The sequence below is a fragment of the Symsagittifera roscoffensis genome, chromosome 3 (assembly GCF_963678635.1).
Source record: "Symsagittifera roscoffensis chromosome 3, txSymRosc1.1, whole genome shotgun sequence".
NCBI lineage: Eukaryota > Metazoa > Xenacoelomorpha > Acoela > Convolutidae > Symsagittifera > Symsagittifera roscoffensis.
The window spans coordinates 75,469,034-75,488,487 of record NC_087064.1 but is presented as its reverse complement, the minus strand read 5'-3'; the positions used below and the strand labels follow the sequence as shown (position 1 = coordinate 75,488,487).

The 19,454-nt window shown below is 36.1% G+C and overlaps 2 protein-coding genes across 2 annotated transcripts in view; both read left to right on the top strand.

The window, feature by feature from the left end:
* The first annotated feature begins 476 nt into the window (after positions 1-476).
* On the top strand, positions 477-7,377 carry LOC134841838 (uncharacterized). The gene is made up of 5 exons (XM_063857878.1): positions 477-945; positions 1,553-1,729; positions 5,037-5,237; positions 5,586-5,763; positions 7,358-7,377. The coding sequence occupies exons 1-5, from the start codon at positions 775-777 to the stop codon at positions 7,375-7,377; spliced, it is 747 nt and encodes a 248-aa protein (XP_063713948.1). The 5' UTR covers positions 477-774.
* The window catches only part of LOC134842168 (uncharacterized), a 52,324-nt gene continuing 40,243 nt past the window's right edge, over positions 7,374-19,454 (top strand). Inside the window, exons 1-2 of the mRNA XM_063858383.1 lie at positions 7,374-7,558; positions 7,907-8,084. Of these exons, the coding sequence (XP_063714453.1) occupies positions 7,409-7,558; positions 7,907-8,084 (328 nt within the window). The 5' untranslated portion in view covers positions 7,374-7,408. The remainder of the gene's footprint in view (positions 7,559-7,906; positions 8,085-19,454) is intronic.

The window sequence follows — 19,454 nt, the reverse complement described above, 5'->3', positions numbered from 1 at the left end:
AAGAGCAGTCTTGTTTTTTAGATGTGTGGCTAGTCTCGACATGTACAATCTTTCATAAAACAGGAAGATTGATGACCTGATTTTATAGGTGATTCTTAGACAACAAACATACACTTAAATTGAATAAAATTGCTTATATTTTAGTTTAGAAAGACTGAAATTAGAAAACAAATACTGGTAGCGTTTAGCGAAAAAAATTAAACGAAGTCATTTATAATTTTCTGTTATTTCTGCAGTAGGCTGGCTACTGATTTCTTTGAAGCTTGATAATCATCACTATTATGTCTTACAGATAAATTTACTGTGTCAATATTGGCAACAGCAGAAACATATGAAATATTTTCGATTCTTACTGATACGGTGAATTTTTGCATCTGTTCGTTTTTCAATATTTTTTGTAAAAACTGGTAAAAGTCAACTTAATTATCGAGCACCTGATTTCAAAAATTGAATTATTAATCTTGTTTGAAGTTGCGATCACGTGTGTCAGTTGAAATTTGTCATCCAATGATTTTTTTCCCAAAAAAGAACATCTGCGATAATTTGAACTATTGATTTTTGTTTACTTAACAAAAAACGCACGTCCAGAACAATTACTTAATTCTTCGAGAGAAAAATTTGTTTAAAACCAACATGGAAAACCAAATATTCTGCTTCTAATTTTGCCCTCCATGTGGTTAAAAATAATACCAGCCATTTTATTTTACATTTGCTTCTTCTATTTTAGTTTCAAAAATAGTGAAAAATAGTTTTTAGAAGCAAAAATAGTGAAAAATGCCGAAACTTGCGAAAATTTTTACGATAATTTTCTTTTTCGGTTATTTCAACTTCGGCTCATTTGCGCATTATTCAGTGGATGACCTGGGTCTGAACAAAGACAGTTTTCAGCTGATCAGGTCAATTGAGGACCCTGTACCTGAAGACGGCTATGCGATTGGAGATCAGGTACATTTTATTCGGATACTTTCGAAGTCGCTTTGCGAATCGAAGTCGTTTGATCTCTTGATGTGTTGCTCGTGTTCTCGAGCTGTATATAATTTGGAAAGATAATATAATTTGAAATCAGATGAAACCCAAAAGGGTAGATGCACGTTTCAAAGAACTGACCTAAAGATTGAAAGGATAGACAGAGACACTCCATAATCAGTATTTCTTGTCAACTTTTTCATGTCATGAATTTAATCATTTCAAAATATTTTTGTTTTGCAGAGGCGTCATTTGAAAAAAGATTCTAACATTTTATAGAACTTTTATTTAAGATCACTAGATGTGCTTTCCATCGTCTCGTAAAGCAATGAAAACAGCCCAATTTAGAATTTAGCCAAAGCTATAATACTTCCAGTGCCGAATGTAAACGGTCGCTATTTGCCAATACTGAGTGTAATCACTCGGTAACTTTGTAGTTTTTCTTGCTATTTTTACGATGAACTTTCGGCAATATGGGAACAAAGATTTTTTTGGCGCTCCGAGTGTTCGGCTATGTGACCCATCATCGTTTGACACTTCGAAGGTGAGGGAAGGCTGGTCAGTTGTCCTATTTCTTCTTTGTTAGATCTACTACCAGCTGACTCTGGAGCCGGCTGTGCCAGTGTTGGACGTGGTGACTATCCAGCTGAGTAGCTTCATCAACGGCTACAGCACTCTGGTGTTCTGTGGAGACCCAGAGATATACAGTGTCGTTCCAGTGGTCTCCTGGGAATTGTTCAGTCTAGATGAGATCGAACCATATGTTAGTGGACTGACTCGAATTATAAAGTTAGCTCAAAGGAGGGGTGGGGGTCGAATCTATTTGGAAAAACCAAATTAATTAGTGTAGAGGGAAAGGTCGATTCCATGAGTATGGATCATTACTCGACTTCCGAATCGTCACTCGGATCCTCACATTTCTCTCGTATGAATCGAGTAAAATTTTCACACATGCGAGTGAATAAAAACTTCAAAAAAACGATCCTGTTTGTTAAAGGAATATCAATTTTCTTGGCTCATGAAAAATATTTGAGATAAACAGCAGCTCAAAATTGCTTTAACTGAACCTCAATCTCGTTGAGTGTAATTTCTCAGTTTAAATCGTCTAAATTATGAGGTTTCTCGAAAGTATTTTACCTAAATGTTTAAAATTTGCGCAAATTATAAATTATACCAATGTAAGGGGAAGCCGAAAATTTTCAGTTCAGTTTCAAATTTGCCAGAGAACGTGTTTGAACGACTAATATATAATCGCATGAAAAAGTTCGTTTAAAAGTTTGACTGGCTGTCACATAGGCATTTTTGCTTTCCGGGAGAATCGAGGCACAAAAGATGCAATTGTATCGCTCATGGTGGAAATAAAAGAAGAACTAATAATTACCTTTTAATTGATTTGAATAAAGCTTTTGATATGGAGAATCACTCCATATTACTTCACAAACTGCATAAAATGAGCATTCGAGGACCAGTTTGTAGAGTTCGTGATTATACTGTATTACATGCTATAGTAACCTGAGCGTAAGATTGATTCGTCATTAAGTTAAGTAGTACAGCAAACAAAGGGTCGCGTTCAAAATAGTTTTTTCTTCGAATATATTGACCCTCCTATGGCAGAAAAAAAATTGACGAAATCGGCGAACCCCCCCCCCTAATTAGGAAGCTAATGTTATGAAATTCAGAGGAGCAATACAAAAAACGGGACCCCTCAGACCCTTGGGGGTAAGTGATAACGTTCCCCGGAAGTGTAAATGGTCCTATCAGAACTCGGAAGCTAGCGGCGGTTTTGGGCTCAAGTTTGGAACCCCAGACCCCTACGACCCCCATTTCCGGTTTTATGTCCTAAGTCAGCAAACCCACCCCTAAGTTCCAGAAGTCGTTTCTCGGCCTGCAATGAACGCTAAAACTTGGAAGGATGATAGGTAGTGGCACGATACGTCTTGTGTTGTAAGTTGAACCAAATCCGGTGGTTGATCCGGAAGTTATTGACGCGTGAAAAAACACCCCCTTAGACAGGAAATAGGCAATTAACGTAAAACAATGAACGGTGGCATAATAATTTTATTGCAGCAATCGATATAAGATACGAACCCCAAAAAAAGACCCCTTGCGAGAGAAAATCCTCCGGCGCCTCCTTCCCGTGTTAATAGCCTTTTTCCGGAAAAAGTGATAATGGACTAAAAGTTAAACGGAATAACTAGTGAAGTATTAATGGGATATGGATGGAACTTGGTAGTTAGGACCCTCATGGGGTTCTGAACGCAAATACGGAAGTTTGACCCAGGTTAAACCTTGGTGACCTTAGGTTGACCTTTCGGCATTCTGACCTTATAATTGCATAGAAAATTTTGAGATTGACACCGGAAAGTGGAGTATTTCCTAATCCAACTCCCTGGAAATGAGATTTAATCGACTTGCTAAAAAATTGGGAGGAACTTTATGTATTGGGAACTAGAGCAGAAGGGGATATAGATAAAATTTTATATTGAAACCTTGAGGTAGTAGAGTTAATTCAAAATGGATTTGGTAAACATTGGGGTCAGTTTAGCTTGGCGAATGATCTAATAATAGCAACTGAACTAGACTAAGGACAAGTAGTCCCAGAGGAAATTGATAATAGGACCGCAGCATGAGAATTAGGTCTCCTAAATAGTAGGAACGGACGGGGAATTTACTTGACTTCCCGGAGGTGACTTTTTAGTTTAATTTGACCCTCATAGACAAACTACGATCCCCTGATAGCTAGAAGGTCGGGGTTGGAATAGAGTACAGATCGAAATTTTAGATGCTTGGAATGAATTCGCTACCCAAGAAAAGGGTCTCCCCTACCCTTGCGAGGTCGGAACGTTAACAGGATAATTAAAATAAAGACTTTGGGAGGGTCACTGAGTAAACATAGCATGGTGTGGAGGTTGAGTTGAACTCTAGGGGTGAAGTCGCTGAGGTCAGGAATTAGCTGATTAGAATCGTATGACATTTGTTTGCTTGGTCAAATTGTGACACCTGCCGCATACCGGGTATCTAGTAAGCGTGAAAAGGTTGATAAAAGAAACCGAACTTGTCACGTGGCAGAGTTGACAGGGGGAGGAAACATGGGCGGATGGGTGACTTGAGCGGAAGTCAAGCCTGATAGGGAATGAAGTGACCTAACTAAAACTAGGTGTAAAGAAAAATAAGGAATCGGAGGTTGCCGGAGAGCCTTTCAGAGTCAGAACAGTTGTTCGCTACAATTAAGAGTAGTTGGTTCTCAGTCAGAGAAGAAAACAAATGATACTGAGAGAGAGTATAGTTGGTTCTCAGTTAGTTAGAGAGAACAATTATTTTTAGTTAGTCAAGTAGTTAATTCTCAGAGTAAGAGAACAATTATAGCAGAAACAGTATGTAGTTGTTTCTCATCAGAGATTCTCTAGAGAGAGAGAGAGAGAGAGAACAGTTTAGTGTTAGTGGAGTTAGTTGGAAGTTAATTGCAATTAGGCAATTTGGCCGATAAATTGCGGAACCTTTCCTTTGATTTGATTATTAGATTACAACCTGGTCACTCAGAGCCTTCTGTAATTAGACGTATACTCATCTGAATTAAATTACAATTGGAAATTTTTGCGATTGTATTGAATAGACAAGACAGCCTGAGAGCAGTACGCAAGAAGGGGCAAGCAACATAATACAATACAGAATATTTGCCACCAACTAACCCTTTCGGGATTGTCGATAGTAGTGAATCTCGGTCGCCCCGCTGAATTCTTTACCCAAGGGACCACTTTGCGGTGTCGTTAGGAAAGAGAGAACGAACTTATTGAAGCAATCCCCTAAATATACACAGTAAATAAGATTTTAAATTCCTACTTGTCAGATCGCATGCAGTATATAGAAATCGAAGATTATAATCTTTACTAGTTATGTTAAAAGTGGAGTACCGTTAGCCATATAACAGAAAAAAAACAGTTTTGAGGGATTTCCCACATGCATGTATGAGTAACAAACAAATCAAACTGCAAGAACTGATGGTAATATGCGCATGTTGAGTAGTTTCGATTCCTTTTATTTCTTGTTTGTGTGTGTGTGTTTGTGTGCAGACAGACACTATGAACATTGAGCTGGGCCAAGTGAACTGGCAGCCGGGGAAAATGTTCCAGATGCAAGTGCGCATGTCGGTGGCCAAACACGATCTATTCACAGCTGGCTGCTGCTACTACTTCGGCGCTTCTGTCCGCTTCAACGAGGGGGAAGAATTATGGGTCTCACAAGTCGGCGTGCCTCTCAAGTTCCTCCCATTGGTCAGTCGTTGTATCTTCCCGAGTTCAGATGGCAAAGCCAATAAGCAATTTCTGGCCCGTATCTGAGTTTTTTTAACAAGTTAAAAAATTGGTTTAGAAAAGTTAGTATTTTTCATTCAGCGGCAACACATCAAAAAAGCCAGTTTAACTATTTTAGAAAATATAGAACTTCTTTTTTTGTAATAAATCAGAAACATAAACCAAATTTTCTATTGCCTAAAATTTTCTTCAAAATGAAAAGCGTTTTCAAACAATTTTTGAAAAGCTTTGTCTAATGATTTTGACAAAAAAAGCTTGTATAGTCTTTTGAACGAAGGGTTGCAACCGTTTTAATTCCGATTTGTTCAGAACGAGAACGAGTTCCTGTTTGAGATCAGCGACATTCCCCTGGCCTTCCCCAGAGTGAATGGGGGCAGTGGGAGCCAGCAGCTGACCATCGTATTCCCCTACTCCTCCATCTCCCTATTCAGAGTGCATGCCAGAGTGAAGCCCCTCTGGCAGGACAAACTCTGCATGTGCAACATCGGTCAGTTATTCACTTTACTAAACTCCGGCCAAATTTGTCACTTGAAATAACATTTTCGAAGAATCATAGCTTTAATCGTGAAACTTTTTTCGGCGTAGCTGCTTGTACCGAAGAGATTCACTTGGCTGTATTTTCGTTTGAACCCAAAAACTACGACTACAGAGTGTGGTTTTCGAGAAACTCAAATAGTTTTAAAAAAACGGTAAAAAAAAACAATTATTTTCTTTTCCGAGGGTCTTAATTTTAGTTTTAAAAAATGGGCTAGTCAATTATGCAGGGGGCGCTTTCCATTACAGGGCCAAACTGTGCTTTTTGTCAATTGTAAACGGATTCCGCAACAAATACGCTGCCTTTGTTCTTCTTTTATTACGTTTCCTTTGGTCGTTCCAACATTTTAACACGTTTAAAAACGTGTCTCTGGAATCCAGGAACATACAACAGACACAAGGGCTGAAGTCGCTGAGGTCAGGAATTAGCTGATTAGAATCGTATGATATTTGTTTGCTTGGTCAAATTGTGACACCTGCCGCATACCGGGTATCTAGTAAGCGTGAAAAGGTTGATAAAAGAAACCGAACTTGTCACGTGGCAGAGTTGACAGGGGGAGGAAACATGGGCGGACGGGTGACTTGAGCGGAAGTCAAGACTGATAGGGAATGACGTGACCTAACTAAAACTAGGTGTAAAGAAAAATAAGGAACTGGAGGATGCCGGAGAGCCTTTCAGAGTCAGAACAGTTGTTAGCTACAATTAAGAGTAGTTGGTTCTCAGTCAGAGAAGAGAACAAATGATACTGAGAGAGAGTATAGTTGGTTCTCAGTTAGTTAGAGAGAACAATTATTTTTAGTTAGTCAAGTAGTTAATTCTCAGAGTAAGAGAACAATTATAGCAGAAACAGTATGTAGTTGTTTCTCATCAGAGATTCTCTAGAGAGAGAGAGAGAGAGAGAGAGAGAGAACAGTTTAGTGTTAGTGGAGTTAGTTGGAAGTTAATTGCAATTAGGCAATTTGGCCGATAAATTGCGGAACCTTTCCTTTGATTTGATTATTAGATTACAACCTGGTCACTCAGAGCCTTCTGTAATTAGACGTATACTCATCTGAATTAAATTACAATTGGAAATTTTTGCGATTGTATCGAATAGACAAGACAGCCTGAGAGCAGTACGCAAGAAGGGGCAAGCAACATAATACAATACAGAATATTTGCCACCAAATAACCCTTTCGGGATTGTCGATAGTAGTGAATCTCGGTCGCCCCGCTGAATTCTTTACCCAAGGGACCACTTTGCGGTGTCGTTAGGAAAGAGAGAACGAACTTATTGAAGCAATCCCCTAAATATACACAGTAAATAAGATTTTAAATTCCTACTTGTCAGATCGCATGCAGTATATAGAAATCGAAGATTATAATCTTTACTAGTTATGTTAAAAGTGGAGTACCGTTAGCCAGAAAAAAAACAGTTTTGAGGGACTTCCCACATGCATGTATGAGTAACAAACGAATCAAACTGCAAGAACTGATGGTAATATGCGCATGTTGAGTAGTTTCGATTCCTTTTATTTCTTGTTTGTGTGTGTGTGTTTGTGTGCAGACAGACACTATGAACATTGAGCTGGGCCAAGTGAACTGGCAGCCGGGGAAAATGTTCCAGATGCAAGTGCGCATGTCGGTGGCCAAACACGATCTATTCACAGCTGGCTGCTGCTACTACTTCGGCGCTTCTGTCCGCTTCAACGAGGGGGAAGAATTATGGGTCTCACAAGTCGGCGTGCCTCTCAAGTTCCTCCCATTGGTCAGTCGTTGTATCTTCCCGAGTTCAGATGGCAAAGCCAATAAGAAATTTCTGGCCCGCATCTGAGTTTTTTTAACAAATTAAAAAACTGGTTTAGAAAAGTTAGTATTTTTCATTCAGCGGCAACACATCAAAAAAGCCAGTTTAACTATTTTAGAAAAGATAGAACTTCTTTTTTTGTAATAAATCAGAAACATAAACCAAATTTTCTATTGCCTAAAATTTTCTTCAAAATGAAAAGCGTTTTCAAACATTTTTTGAAAAGCTTTGTCTGATGATTTTGACAAAAAAAGCTTGCATAGTCTTTTGAACGAAGGGTTGCAACCGTTTTAATTCCGATTTGTTCAGAACGAGGACGAGTTCCTGTTTGAGATCAGCGACATTCCCCTGGCCTTCCCCAGAGTGAATGGGGGCAGTGGGAGCCAGCAGCTGACCATCGTATTCCCCTACTCCTCCATCTCCCTATTCAGAGTGCATGCCAGAGTGAAGCCCCTCTGGCAGGACAAACTCTGCATGTGCAACATCGGTCAGTTATTCATTTTACTAAACTCCGGCCAAATTTGTCACTTGAAATAACATTTTCGAAGAATCATAGCTTTAATCGTGAAACTTTTTTCGGCGTAGCTGCTTGTACCGAAGAGATTCACACAGGCTGTATTTTCGTTTGAACCCAAAAACTACGACTACAGAGTGTGGTTTTCGAGAAACTCAAATAGTTTAAAAAAACGGTAAAAAAAACAATTATTTTCTTTTCCGAGGGTCCTAATTTTAGTTTTAAAAAATGGGCTAGTCAATTATGCAGGGGGCGCTTTCCATTACAGGGCCAAACTGTGCTTTTTGTCAATTGTAAACGGATTCCGCAACAAATACGCTGCCTTTGTTCTTCTTTTATTTCCTTTCCTTTGATCGTTCCAACATTTTAACGTTTAAAAACGTGTCTCTGGAATCCAGGAACATACAACAGACACAAAATTGTGCGCCTTATTGGTGCTTGTAGGTGACTTTTCAGTACATGGCTTATCACCCAGTGCACAGTTTGGCCTCGTAATACTCGGGGTAAATAGAAAGAAGTTTGGGATTGGGTAAATAACTAAAAAAAACTTAAAACGACCTCTCAACGGCATAGTTTGCATATGTTATACAATGAATCCTCCGGTTTTTTGTTTTTGGTGAGCTCAATTTCTGCCGACTGGCTTTTAAAGGGCGTCTTTTATTGGCTTCAAAACACTTCTGGAGGCTGGAGTGCACGACAAACAAAATCAGTTTTGTGGTCCTTTAATCTCAGGCAGCACAAAAAACTTTTTAAAAATTTGAACTTTCAATGAGTGCCATTCACTATAAGATTCAACAACAGCCACCCCTCCCTCCTAAGCGCTCGTCTGTGAATTTCTTGGCTCTCGTCAGTCTTTGCTACCAAAAAATAGGATTGTGATTTCAAGTGACTTTCACATAGCATTTTACCTAACGATTTGATCGTCTTACTTATTTGAAAAATTAAGAAGTCAGAAGCCAAAAGCCTGTTCAAAAGTCTACTGTTTTAAAGGTAAGGAAACAGTTTAGAGGGCGGTAGCGGTCAGTAACATACTTTTCGATATTTTGAAAGATTTCTCTTCGGTACCCACTAACAAATTGCCGTCCCTATAAATAACTATTTAACGGCTGTTAGGCATATGTGAAGTCATCTATCGTACTTTGTACCAATTTCAGTAACTCTTTTTCATATTTGCTTTAATATTGTGTGAAGGCCTAACTACCAAACTACCATCTTTATACTACCATGTTTTATCGGTCATTTTCTGGTTGAAACTTTTTTTTCAATATATCGAAAACCGTTTAAACCTCTAAACCTTGTCGAGACGTGCTTTTTTTCCTTAGCTCATTGACAAAAATTGTATCAGTACAAAAGCAAAATTTCATTTCAATATTTAAAATTTGAAAATAAGTAAAGCGTATTGCATAAAATGAAAGTTTAGAAACTCAAATAAATCAGTCGTGAAAAAATAGAAATCATCAATGAGAAAAATATAAATCTCCATTTGGCTAAATTTCAGTTTCTAATATTGCATGTTCAGTTTTGAAGGAAGATTGAATCTTTTCTCTTTGTCGATCTGATCCAAACTTCAGCTCGATTCATTTCTTTGATGGTCGGCCACGTCCTCTCTTGGCCGGAGACTTCGGTGCCACCTTCGCTGGACTTTTCACGAGTTTCTTGGATAACGCTGGAGCTGGACTTTTCTCTACTTTCTTGGGTGGAGAAACTTGAGCTGGCGTCTCTACTTGTGGTTCGACTGGCGTCTCTATTTTCGGTGCCGCTGCTTTCTTCGCTGACTTTTTGAGCGGAGACGGAGATTTCTTTTTAGGGCTTGTCTTTTTGGCGGTTTTCTTTGCAACTGGCTCTTTTCCGGGTAGTTTGAAGCTCCCACTTGCTCCATGGGTCTTGACTGAAGCATGGACCAGTTCGTTTTTGGCTACCATTTTTCTCAGAGCGCTTCGGACATAAGTATCAGCTGATTTGCCCTCCACTTTGTAATTAGCATTGAGGTATTTCATGATGGCAGTTTTGCTGGAGCCTCCTTTCTCGTTGAGTTCTTTCACGGCTTTCTTGATCATCGCCGTGAAAGGGGGGTGCGCAGTTTCGCCGGTTGTTTTCTTGGGGGAGGGGGCCTTCTTTTTGGGTGAAGCTGCGGCGGTGGCTTTCTTGGCAGGCATGATTTCCAGTTTTGAATTGACTGGTTAAGCTGGAATTGTTAACTCAATTTGACTGCAATTTGCGGTTGAACGAAATGATAATGCATAAAATTTGCGCTCAGTATTTATAGTACAGAGCTACACCGGAACGAAAACGATTTCAGTGCTATAGAAAATACAGAAAATTGCGTTTAAAAAGGCACGTTTTTAAAAAATAAATGACTATTTCTGCGCAACCACAATATCTTTTTGCAAAATTGGAACTGGGATAAGCAAGAAAACATTTTTAGCTTTTCGATGAACTAAAATTGGATCAATTCATTTCTCATAGTTTTCAGAAACATTGAAGATAATAACAAGAAATTTAGAAGAAAATTCAGAACTATTTAACGTTTTCATCGAAAAATACCGTTTTTGTGGGGTTTTCAGTATTTAACAATTGATGGATCTAGAAAGTTTAGATAATTTGGCCTCTTTTGATCTAAAATTCAATGCCGTGAAGTGAGGCAGGATTGAGAAATCTGTGATCGTTTCGAAAGATTTTGCGATTTTTAATTCAGCAAAAAGGTTGAAATGCAAATGATTATCACGGGCGTAAATAGATTCTTTGTCTTAAATCTTTTGTCCTACAAACGGAAACCACTCAGAAGACGTATCTAATCTAAACTGAAGACTTCCAGGTCTGCACAAGATGATCATCACGAGCGCAAGATATATTGCAAGCTGGGGGCCTTCTAACAATTCGACATATAAGTCGAAATCAAAAAATCGTCGCGATCAGAAAATAGATTCATCCCGGACCGAGGTCTGCGACTCAAGCTGCGACCGAAGTGGGTCGCAGAAATGGTCTTTCTGCGACCGAAATGTCGTACTTCCGCACGAGGCTTGAGTCGAGCAAATTCGCTACATGGGTCGAGTAAAGTCACAACATAGCTAAAAATGGGTCGCTCAAAAACGCAACATACCCATTTTGCGCGCAAGCTTGCGCAAAATCGCTACATACCCATGCCTTTTTTGGGTCGCGCAAAGTCGCATAAAAACTCTTCGGCCGAGCAAAGTCGCACCATTACCCATTTTGAGTCGCAATGGTCGCTCCATGTCCTGATTTGGGTGGCAGTGGTCGCAACATACTCATTTTGAGTCGCAATGTTTGCAACATAGGTCGCCAACCTCGACCCGGGATGTTCAAACAAAGCCCGCGGGAAAATTTGTCTGGAGAAAAAAAACCACCCGAGCACAAATATTCCGTCAATTTTCTAATAAGGCTCTTTCCAGTTCCCCCCTTGAGTTTTTCTGAAATTCAATATATGAAAACCTATTTAAAAGAACTTTTCATTTTATAAACTGCATCAAAACGTGTCAGCGTGAACATAGGTGAGCAAAGTCGTACAACATTTCCTTAATGCAATTTGCTATGTGAACAATGTTTGAACAGCTTTATTTTGAAATTTTACGAGGGCGGACTCGAAAAAAGCTGCCGGATTGATATGGTCGACCACTAAATAGATTCATACAAACACAACCCCGATCGACTCAAAAGATACGCTGCTCGATCTAGCATAGATTTAAATGCGTTTTTACGGTGGAAACAAGAGTTGCGAAATCAATCAAAACCTAACAAAATTGATTTACTTCAGTTATTGCTTTGTTTCGAAACTTGAATAAAATTTTGTACTTAAGAACCATATCTATCAGAGCTACAGAGAGCAAACGTCAGTCAAAAGTTTGTTTTACCGCAAACCGTTTAGTGTTACGGCGTCCCTTCTAAATTTTTCGACTTTTACTTTAAAAAACGTTGGTATCGACTGCCCTAGATTTAAAATGACATTTATATAATCAGATAGAATGAAAGGGTTGATTAAATGAATGTAAATGAGTTATAAATGGATGAACAACTGTCTTAAATACCAAAAAGGGTTTGGGGTTTTGTGATAAATAAGAAGATAAAGAAGATAATTTAATCTGAATGAGCGAGTGGGGAAAGTAACAATTCTGAAGATTTAGGTTAAACTGTTTCTCAACTCTTTGGCTGAGACAAATCTGCACTTAGAATCTAGACTTCAAACTTCGGTTTCCTCTTTTTTATACTCTTGATGAAATTGACATTTTCAACTTATTGATTTTTTAGCATAAAAAATCAATAAATTAAAAAACCAGGGCAATTTATCAGTGTTGCTCCTACATTACTTTATTAAAAATTCAAAATCTTTTGTTAGGAGTGCAAAAGGACTGGGAGCTTTGTCGCCGCGATGTTCTGCTCTTCAAGGCAAGACAGTAAACTAGTCCGCCTAACTGGAGACATATTTGTTTTCAATATCGAGGCCAAAGTTAACAAATTTGAGTCCAATCATGGAAAAATTATTGAAATATGAGGGATAAATAAGATATTAGAAAACTAAGTTACAGCATAAGTTAAGTGTAGTATCTGCAATACTACAACTCGCTCCCTTTTTAGATTTAAGTTTATTCGATAGACACATTTACATTAAAATGAAATTTTATATTTCTTTGATTATTCTATTTGGGTTAAAAATTTAATCATGAAAAAAAAAATCAATTTGAAATGATGTCCTTAAATTTTTCCGTGAAAACATGTAATTTCTTTTTCTTTCACTTCTTTCTATCACGGTTTCTTCGCTCGTTTTTCTTTAATTTGACTCCTGGACGTCGTTTGAACTTTATCGCAACCCTCCCTGTTTTGACGTTTGTGATGTTTGTCATAATCATATCTGGATTGCAACCATGTTGCTAGAGTTTTGCTCCTGCCAATCATCATAAACGCAATGGAAACTTTATTTACCCTTCTTGTGCTGACTCCGTCTTGGTCTAGTTTACTTAAGAGCTATCATTTTTTTTTACCAGTTTGCACTCCGTTGTTAAAGATATTTAATATAGTTTGCTTTTCTGTGTCTTACAGAATCAGATATTAGAGGAGATGTGTGTCGTACACAAATAAAACATTGGTAACTTTATAAGGTGAGTAATTTCGAAATTTTCAATTATTGTGTCCTGTTTATTAAGTGTTTTCCCTGTTATGGTTTTTCATTGTGAAAAAAATTATTAGAAAAAGTTAATGCAATTGATCAGCCATCGAGTCGTGCCCTCGCGTGGCGTCATTGTTGGACACGTTTTCAAGGCTTTGTAGTTTGTCGATACGGTGAATGGCCAATTTTGAAAACGCAGTAAGAAAATCAAAAGAGAATATGGAAAGTAACATTAGAAATTGTCACAATTGAATAAGTACTATCCTTCTTGTTGGGAACTCAAATTGATATCTATTGTGTTATACTGATTCAAGAAAGCATTGATAATTTGAGAGTATTCAGAGCTTGTGTTTCCAATTTCTGATTGCTCCTCCATTGAAATTGGCAACGTTTCCTAAAAAAGGATCATTTTTGATTGATCTGGGAAAATGTAAATCGTGTTCACACTACACTAGCAAGATCACAGTCGACTTCAATGAAAATCTTGAAATCAAGCACGAAATTGTTATTCCTTGCTAGACAGAACATTGTCCTCTCCAAAAGATTTTTCGAGTAATTTTCTTTATTTCTCATTTTCATCAGCTGTTGAATTTGTCTTATGAATAGCAATTATGCCAAACGTTATGCTTACATTATAGAATAAAATTAATTGTTGCACTGATGGCCATTAGTTTTTTTTTTCCAAAAACCTTATTGATGTTTTGTCTGAGAACAATTTTTCTTAGAAGGGTTTAAAGTTTTCTAAAAGTGGTTTTATTGGCTCTCAGTGATCTCTGATTATGGTTTTATTAGCTCTCAGTGATCTCTGATTATTTCAAAGTTAATCAAATTGGTAAGAATTTGAGCACATTGTCGAGCGCTGTCTGCTTTTCAAGGCAAGACAGTACACCAGTCCGCCTGACTGGGAACATACTTGCTCTCAAAATCTACGCCAACAACAACAAAAAAAGTTAGTCCAACAAAAGAAATAATAAAATCTTAGTGGTGTTTAAAATGAACAATTTCATCTGGTTAGCTTTCAAATGCTAAACGATGATATGCATGCGCTTTTCTTTAGCGGAAAAAACATAAAATTGTCCACATTGTTGAGTTGCGAGTGTCTTTCAAGTCTTGAAGGCCAGATTTAGCCAACAACTTCATATTTCGTCGCCATAATTTAAACGATACTATCAATTAGAAGCTACAGATAGCACCAACAATGTTGGTATAAATCTATGGTAGGTTGGGTTGAAACTTTTGATCACCTGTTTTTTAAATTAACTGTTTTTTGATTGGAGCAAACTCAAAAATTTTGAGAGATGAGATTTCCTTTGAAACGTTTTTCTGCTAGTGTGTTTTTTGTAACTTTGTGCCTAAGCGAAATTCAAAATCAACGTATCAGTTTTTTTATGTGCCCTCATAGAATTCCAAGCGCACGAAAATTGTTCGCTTGAAATGGCTGGCTTCATTTTATTTTGGCTAGTTGATACATCAAAGGTTTCAACCCAAATTTTTTGTCCGATTTGAATGCAGTTGAAAAAGATTTCTTCCATGAATTTTTGTGCTGATTTTATTAGTCAGAAAACCGACTGAGTTTGAGATGAAATTGACTCAAAACTTTTTTCAGTTTAATTTTCTGGCCTTCCGCAGTTTATCGTTGCTTTTTTGATTGCAAGTCGGACATAATAAACAAATGCTACAGGTTCCGTTGAAAGAAATATGCTTCAAAACAGTAAAAATATATATATGTTTTCTTTTTTTGATCTACATTCTCAACCAATTTTAACTGTTAAAGCATTCCAATGCTAAGCGAGGATATGCATGTGCGTTTTTTTGGCGGAAAAAAAAGAAATCAGCCAACTTGTTGAGGGCTGAGTATCATTCAAGTCTTGAAGGCTAGGTTGGGTCGAAACTTTAGATCACCCGTTTTAAAAAATAACTGTTGTTTGATTGAAGCATATTCAAGATTTTTGGAAGATGAGAATTGTTTTAAATGTAATTCTGCTAGTGTGTTTTTTATAATTTTGCGCCTAGATCAACCACAAAAACGGGAAAAAAACGAATTGTTCGGATATTTTGAATAAAATATTATCACTAGCATGGTCTTAAAAATGGTTATAAAAAAGTTCAATAAATAAATTAAGTAAACCAATCAAGCTTTGAAACAGTATACAACAGATTCAACAAGGAAACAAATGTTATCTTTCCTTGTTAGATGGCCTTTTCTCTATAATATGTTATTCTCTGATTCATTGGGAGGCCATACTTTTTAACATTGAACCGAATAAAACCCTTTGTTTGTTATCATATAAGTCATGATCTGCACCTGCGACTGCTGGTCGAGTGCTTACCTAGTGAAAAAGTTTTTTTTCTCTACTATTTTAAGCAAAATTCTTGCATCTTCATTTGGGTCTAAGCCTGTGAGTTTTTTGAGAACTAAGTCTAGATATGCCACTACTTTCGCCTTTTTTGTTTTATTTTACTCAAATTTGGCCAGTAATACTTAAAACTTTGGATGTACTGGTTAATTATGAAAAATAAACAAAATTTATAGAAGTTTTGTGAGGTTTAATGGAATCGAAGAATATAGGTTTTCCTTGGATAGATTAATTGTGCTATGATGACAGGTAAGCTTTTTTTTAGAACATTAGTTTCTTCTGATGTTTTGCTGCGGGAAAGAATAGTTATTTCGTGATTATTTTGATTTGGATGTTTTGTCAAGATGGTAACTTAATCTTTTTGGATGTTGGTAATACACCCTATAGTTTTTGTAGATTTGTTTCTGATTGCGAGTTTTGACTTTAATTCTGTTGTGTACACTATATAGAAATTTGGCATTATATTCTACGGCAACTTTTCAACGTGAAAGTGTTGTGATGTAATGTTTCAGTCTTGTCTAAACTTATTAATTAGATTTTCAAAATTTTTTTGACCAGGTTTTTGTTGTTTAATAGTTTATTTAAGCTTTCAATCTTGTTGATAATTTGTTTCAAACAGCTTCGAAATAATCGTTTTTCTGGAAAATGCTATCTTAATTGGCAAATTTTCTGTTGGAGAATTGCATCTATTGTGGAGTGTATCTTCGAAAAAGCCTGTATAGTTCGTGTTTATCTTCATTAAGATGTTTCGATAAAATTCTTATATGATCTTTTTCAGTGTTAGTAATATACCAAAGACTTCTATTGATTTCGTTTCCTACTTTCAGTTATCATTTTAAAGTGCAAACATCGACTTTTACATTAATTTTTTATCCTTGTTAGGTTATTTTTAATGTTAATTAACGTTTTTTTGACTGCGATCAAGTTGATTTTTATGGGAAAAAAATTGATTACTTTCAGAATATCTCAATTTTCATTAACACAATGAAGACTAAACAGATATAAATTTGCTTAGTTTTAGCTAAAAGTTGATTTTTTTTGACCTTACCTTTAGTTATTTTGACAAATTATAGTTCAATCTTAACGTTATTTAAATGTTTATATACATTTTTTGCTTATGTGGATCAATTTTGCGATAAAATTTAGATGAATTGTAATTTGAAATAAACCTACCTAATTGTGCTTATTTTGATCTGGTGATTTTTCCGTTAGTTTCTAGTTCACATACTTCGAATGGCTTTGTTTTAACCAAAATGGTTGTAACTTTGTTTAATGCTTGATTCAACTAGCTTAGTTGGCTCGGTTTTGGCCAAAATGGTTAAAATTTTGGTTAATTTGGAGTTAACTTATCTTAATTGTGCTTGTTTTGTCCAAAATTGGGCTTTTTTTTTAAAATGGAAAGTTATCTAACTTAATTTTATATATTTGGACTGAAAATGGGCAAAACTTTGTTAAAATGGCAGTTTACTTGGCTTAATTTGAAATACTCTGACATTATTTGGGCAAAAACTATCAAAAAATGGGAGTTTATCTGGCTTAATTGGGTTCAATTTGAAATTAATTGGGCAAAATTCTGTTAAAACGGAAGTTTCTCTAGCTTTATTGCAGCTATTATGACAAAAGTTGGTTAAATTTCAGTTAAAATTGAATATTATCTATTTTAATAGGATTAATTTTGACTGCAGTTTGGTCAAATACTTTTAAAATAGAAGTTTATTTAGCTCAATTGGACCTATTGTAACTGAAATGGGGCAAAATTCCTATAAAACGGAAAATAAGCTACCTCAATTGGACTTGTTTTGACTGAATTTGGAGAGTTTGTAGTTAATTTTCTACTTATTTAGCTTATTTTTAGTGTTCTTTTTTGTTATTTTTAATATAGTTAGCTTAAGTTCAGTGCACGTTACTCAATTTGATCGTCAAAAAAAATTTAGTCCGAAAAAACACACCGTATAGTCCCTTGTGAGTGTAGATAGTTCCTTCCCTATTTTGGGCCAAAAATTCCTTCCCTGATGAGATAAATAAGTTTGGAGTTATGTTAAGCTAAGTTTGAGGATAATCCTCGCAAAAAGAAGAAAACAATAAAAAGCAAGGTTGCACAATGAGGAACTGAAAGTGAAACTCATGTAAGCACAGGTTTGATTGTGTAAATGTTGTTTTGTTGTCGTTATGTTGTCGAAACTTTTTGTTTATACTAGCCGATTTAGTCAGAGAACGTTTCCTTTTGTTTTGGTATGAAGTCATTGGAATAATAATGATTTAAAAGTTCATGAGATAAAGTTGTCATGGACTGATGAGCGATAGAGAAGATATACCGCTGTCTCTAGCTTTTTGAAGTTGAAAACAAACTTACAGAAGCTCATTTTTCAAATATTTTGCGGAAAAAAAAATAACTTTTGTTTTCAGACTGCATATTTTTAAGGGGTAGTCAATTCGCACCAGATTTACTACAAGAAACAGCGGAGTCGATTGATAGACGCTTTTGTTTCAATTAGTAGCTAAAATTAAGCAAAAATCTCAAACTAGATGTTATCATTGATCATAGTGGATCTGGTCGTAGAGTTAAAATGATAATTTTATAAACAGATAAATTTAAGGGGTTGGCTAAATAAATATAACTGAGTTTTTGGGTTAAATTATATAAAGGAAGATAACTCAACTTGACTGAGCAAGAGGGGAAAAGAAAACTTCTGAAGCTTGGAATTGATTTTTGTCTCAGCAAAAGGACTGAGGATTTGGTCGCCGCGCTGTTCTGCTTTTCAAGGTAAAACAGTAAACCAGTCCGCCTAACTGGAGACATACTTGTTTTCAATATCGAGGCCAAAGTCAACAAATTAGAGTTCAATCTTGAAAGAATTATTTACATGTGAGGGATAATTAAAATATTAAAAAAGTAAATTAAACCATTAGTTAGTGAAGTATTTGCAAGACTACAAAACCTAAGAGTTCCCTTGGTGATGAAGTGTAAAAATTTGCAAAACTGTCTCTAAATTTTATGTTCATTATCAAGGCTTTGGACACCATTTTCCGGCAAATGAACATATAATTGAAACAAGACTGCTCGTATCAGGGCAAACCTCGTATCAGGGCAAAGCCCTGAATGTTCCGACTGCCTTTTAAGGTTTATGGAGCAGCAGTAATAACGTAAAAAACTTAATGAAATAAACAAAAATGAAAAAGTTTTTTCTAAATGTTGAAAATTTTTCTGAAAATCATCCCCCAACACGCCATATAAAGATTTCGTTCCTTGTAACAAATCAATTATGGCAAATAAGCTTCGTTCAACCAATTTGGAACGATTTATAAGACGGATTAAATCTCCGCTCACGCATTAATAGCGCGAATCATAATAATAATAATGATAATAATAATAATAATAATCATAATAATAATCATAATAATAATAATAAAAATAATAAATTGTTTGCAAATTAGATTCCATTCATTGTAAAAGTTACTACATATACAAATAAACGAAATCTCATTGAGAGAACGCCGTGGAACTATGCGGCTTGTTTTCAGGCGCCTCTGATCTTGCTATGACTTCTGTTTTTTTTTTAATTATCGATAGTTACTCAAGAAATCAAAAAAAAAGATTTAATGATTTGAAAAGGAAAAAAAATTTGAAGCGAAAAATGGGGAAATTTTCAGCAGTATACCTAGCCTTGACAGCAAATCTTTTTTTTAATACTAATTCTACTCAAAAATGAGTTTAAACAGTTGATAATTTCCTCGAATAAAATTGTCCAAAAACTCATGATTGAAGGTTTGTAATTGATATTGTGTGCAGCTCTGAATTTTAGTTACAAAATCTGGGTAGTAATTTAGAAAAAAGTTGAAAAGTTTTCTAATTCTAACGTTCACAGA

Excerpts from the sequence above, each read along its gene's own strand:
- LOC134841838 (XM_063857878.1), top strand. The coding sequence starts at position 775 with ATGCCGAAACTTGCGAAAATTTTTACGATAATTTTCTTTTTCGGTTAT. Across the intron at positions 1,730-5,036 it reads TAGATGAGATCGAACCATAT|ACAGACACTATGAACATTGA; the intron begins GTTAGTGGACTG and ends GTTTGTGTGCAG. Across the intron at positions 5,764-7,357 it reads ACTCTGCATGTGCAACATCG|ACAGACACTATGAACATTGA; the intron begins GTCAGTTATTCA and ends GTTTGTGTGCAG.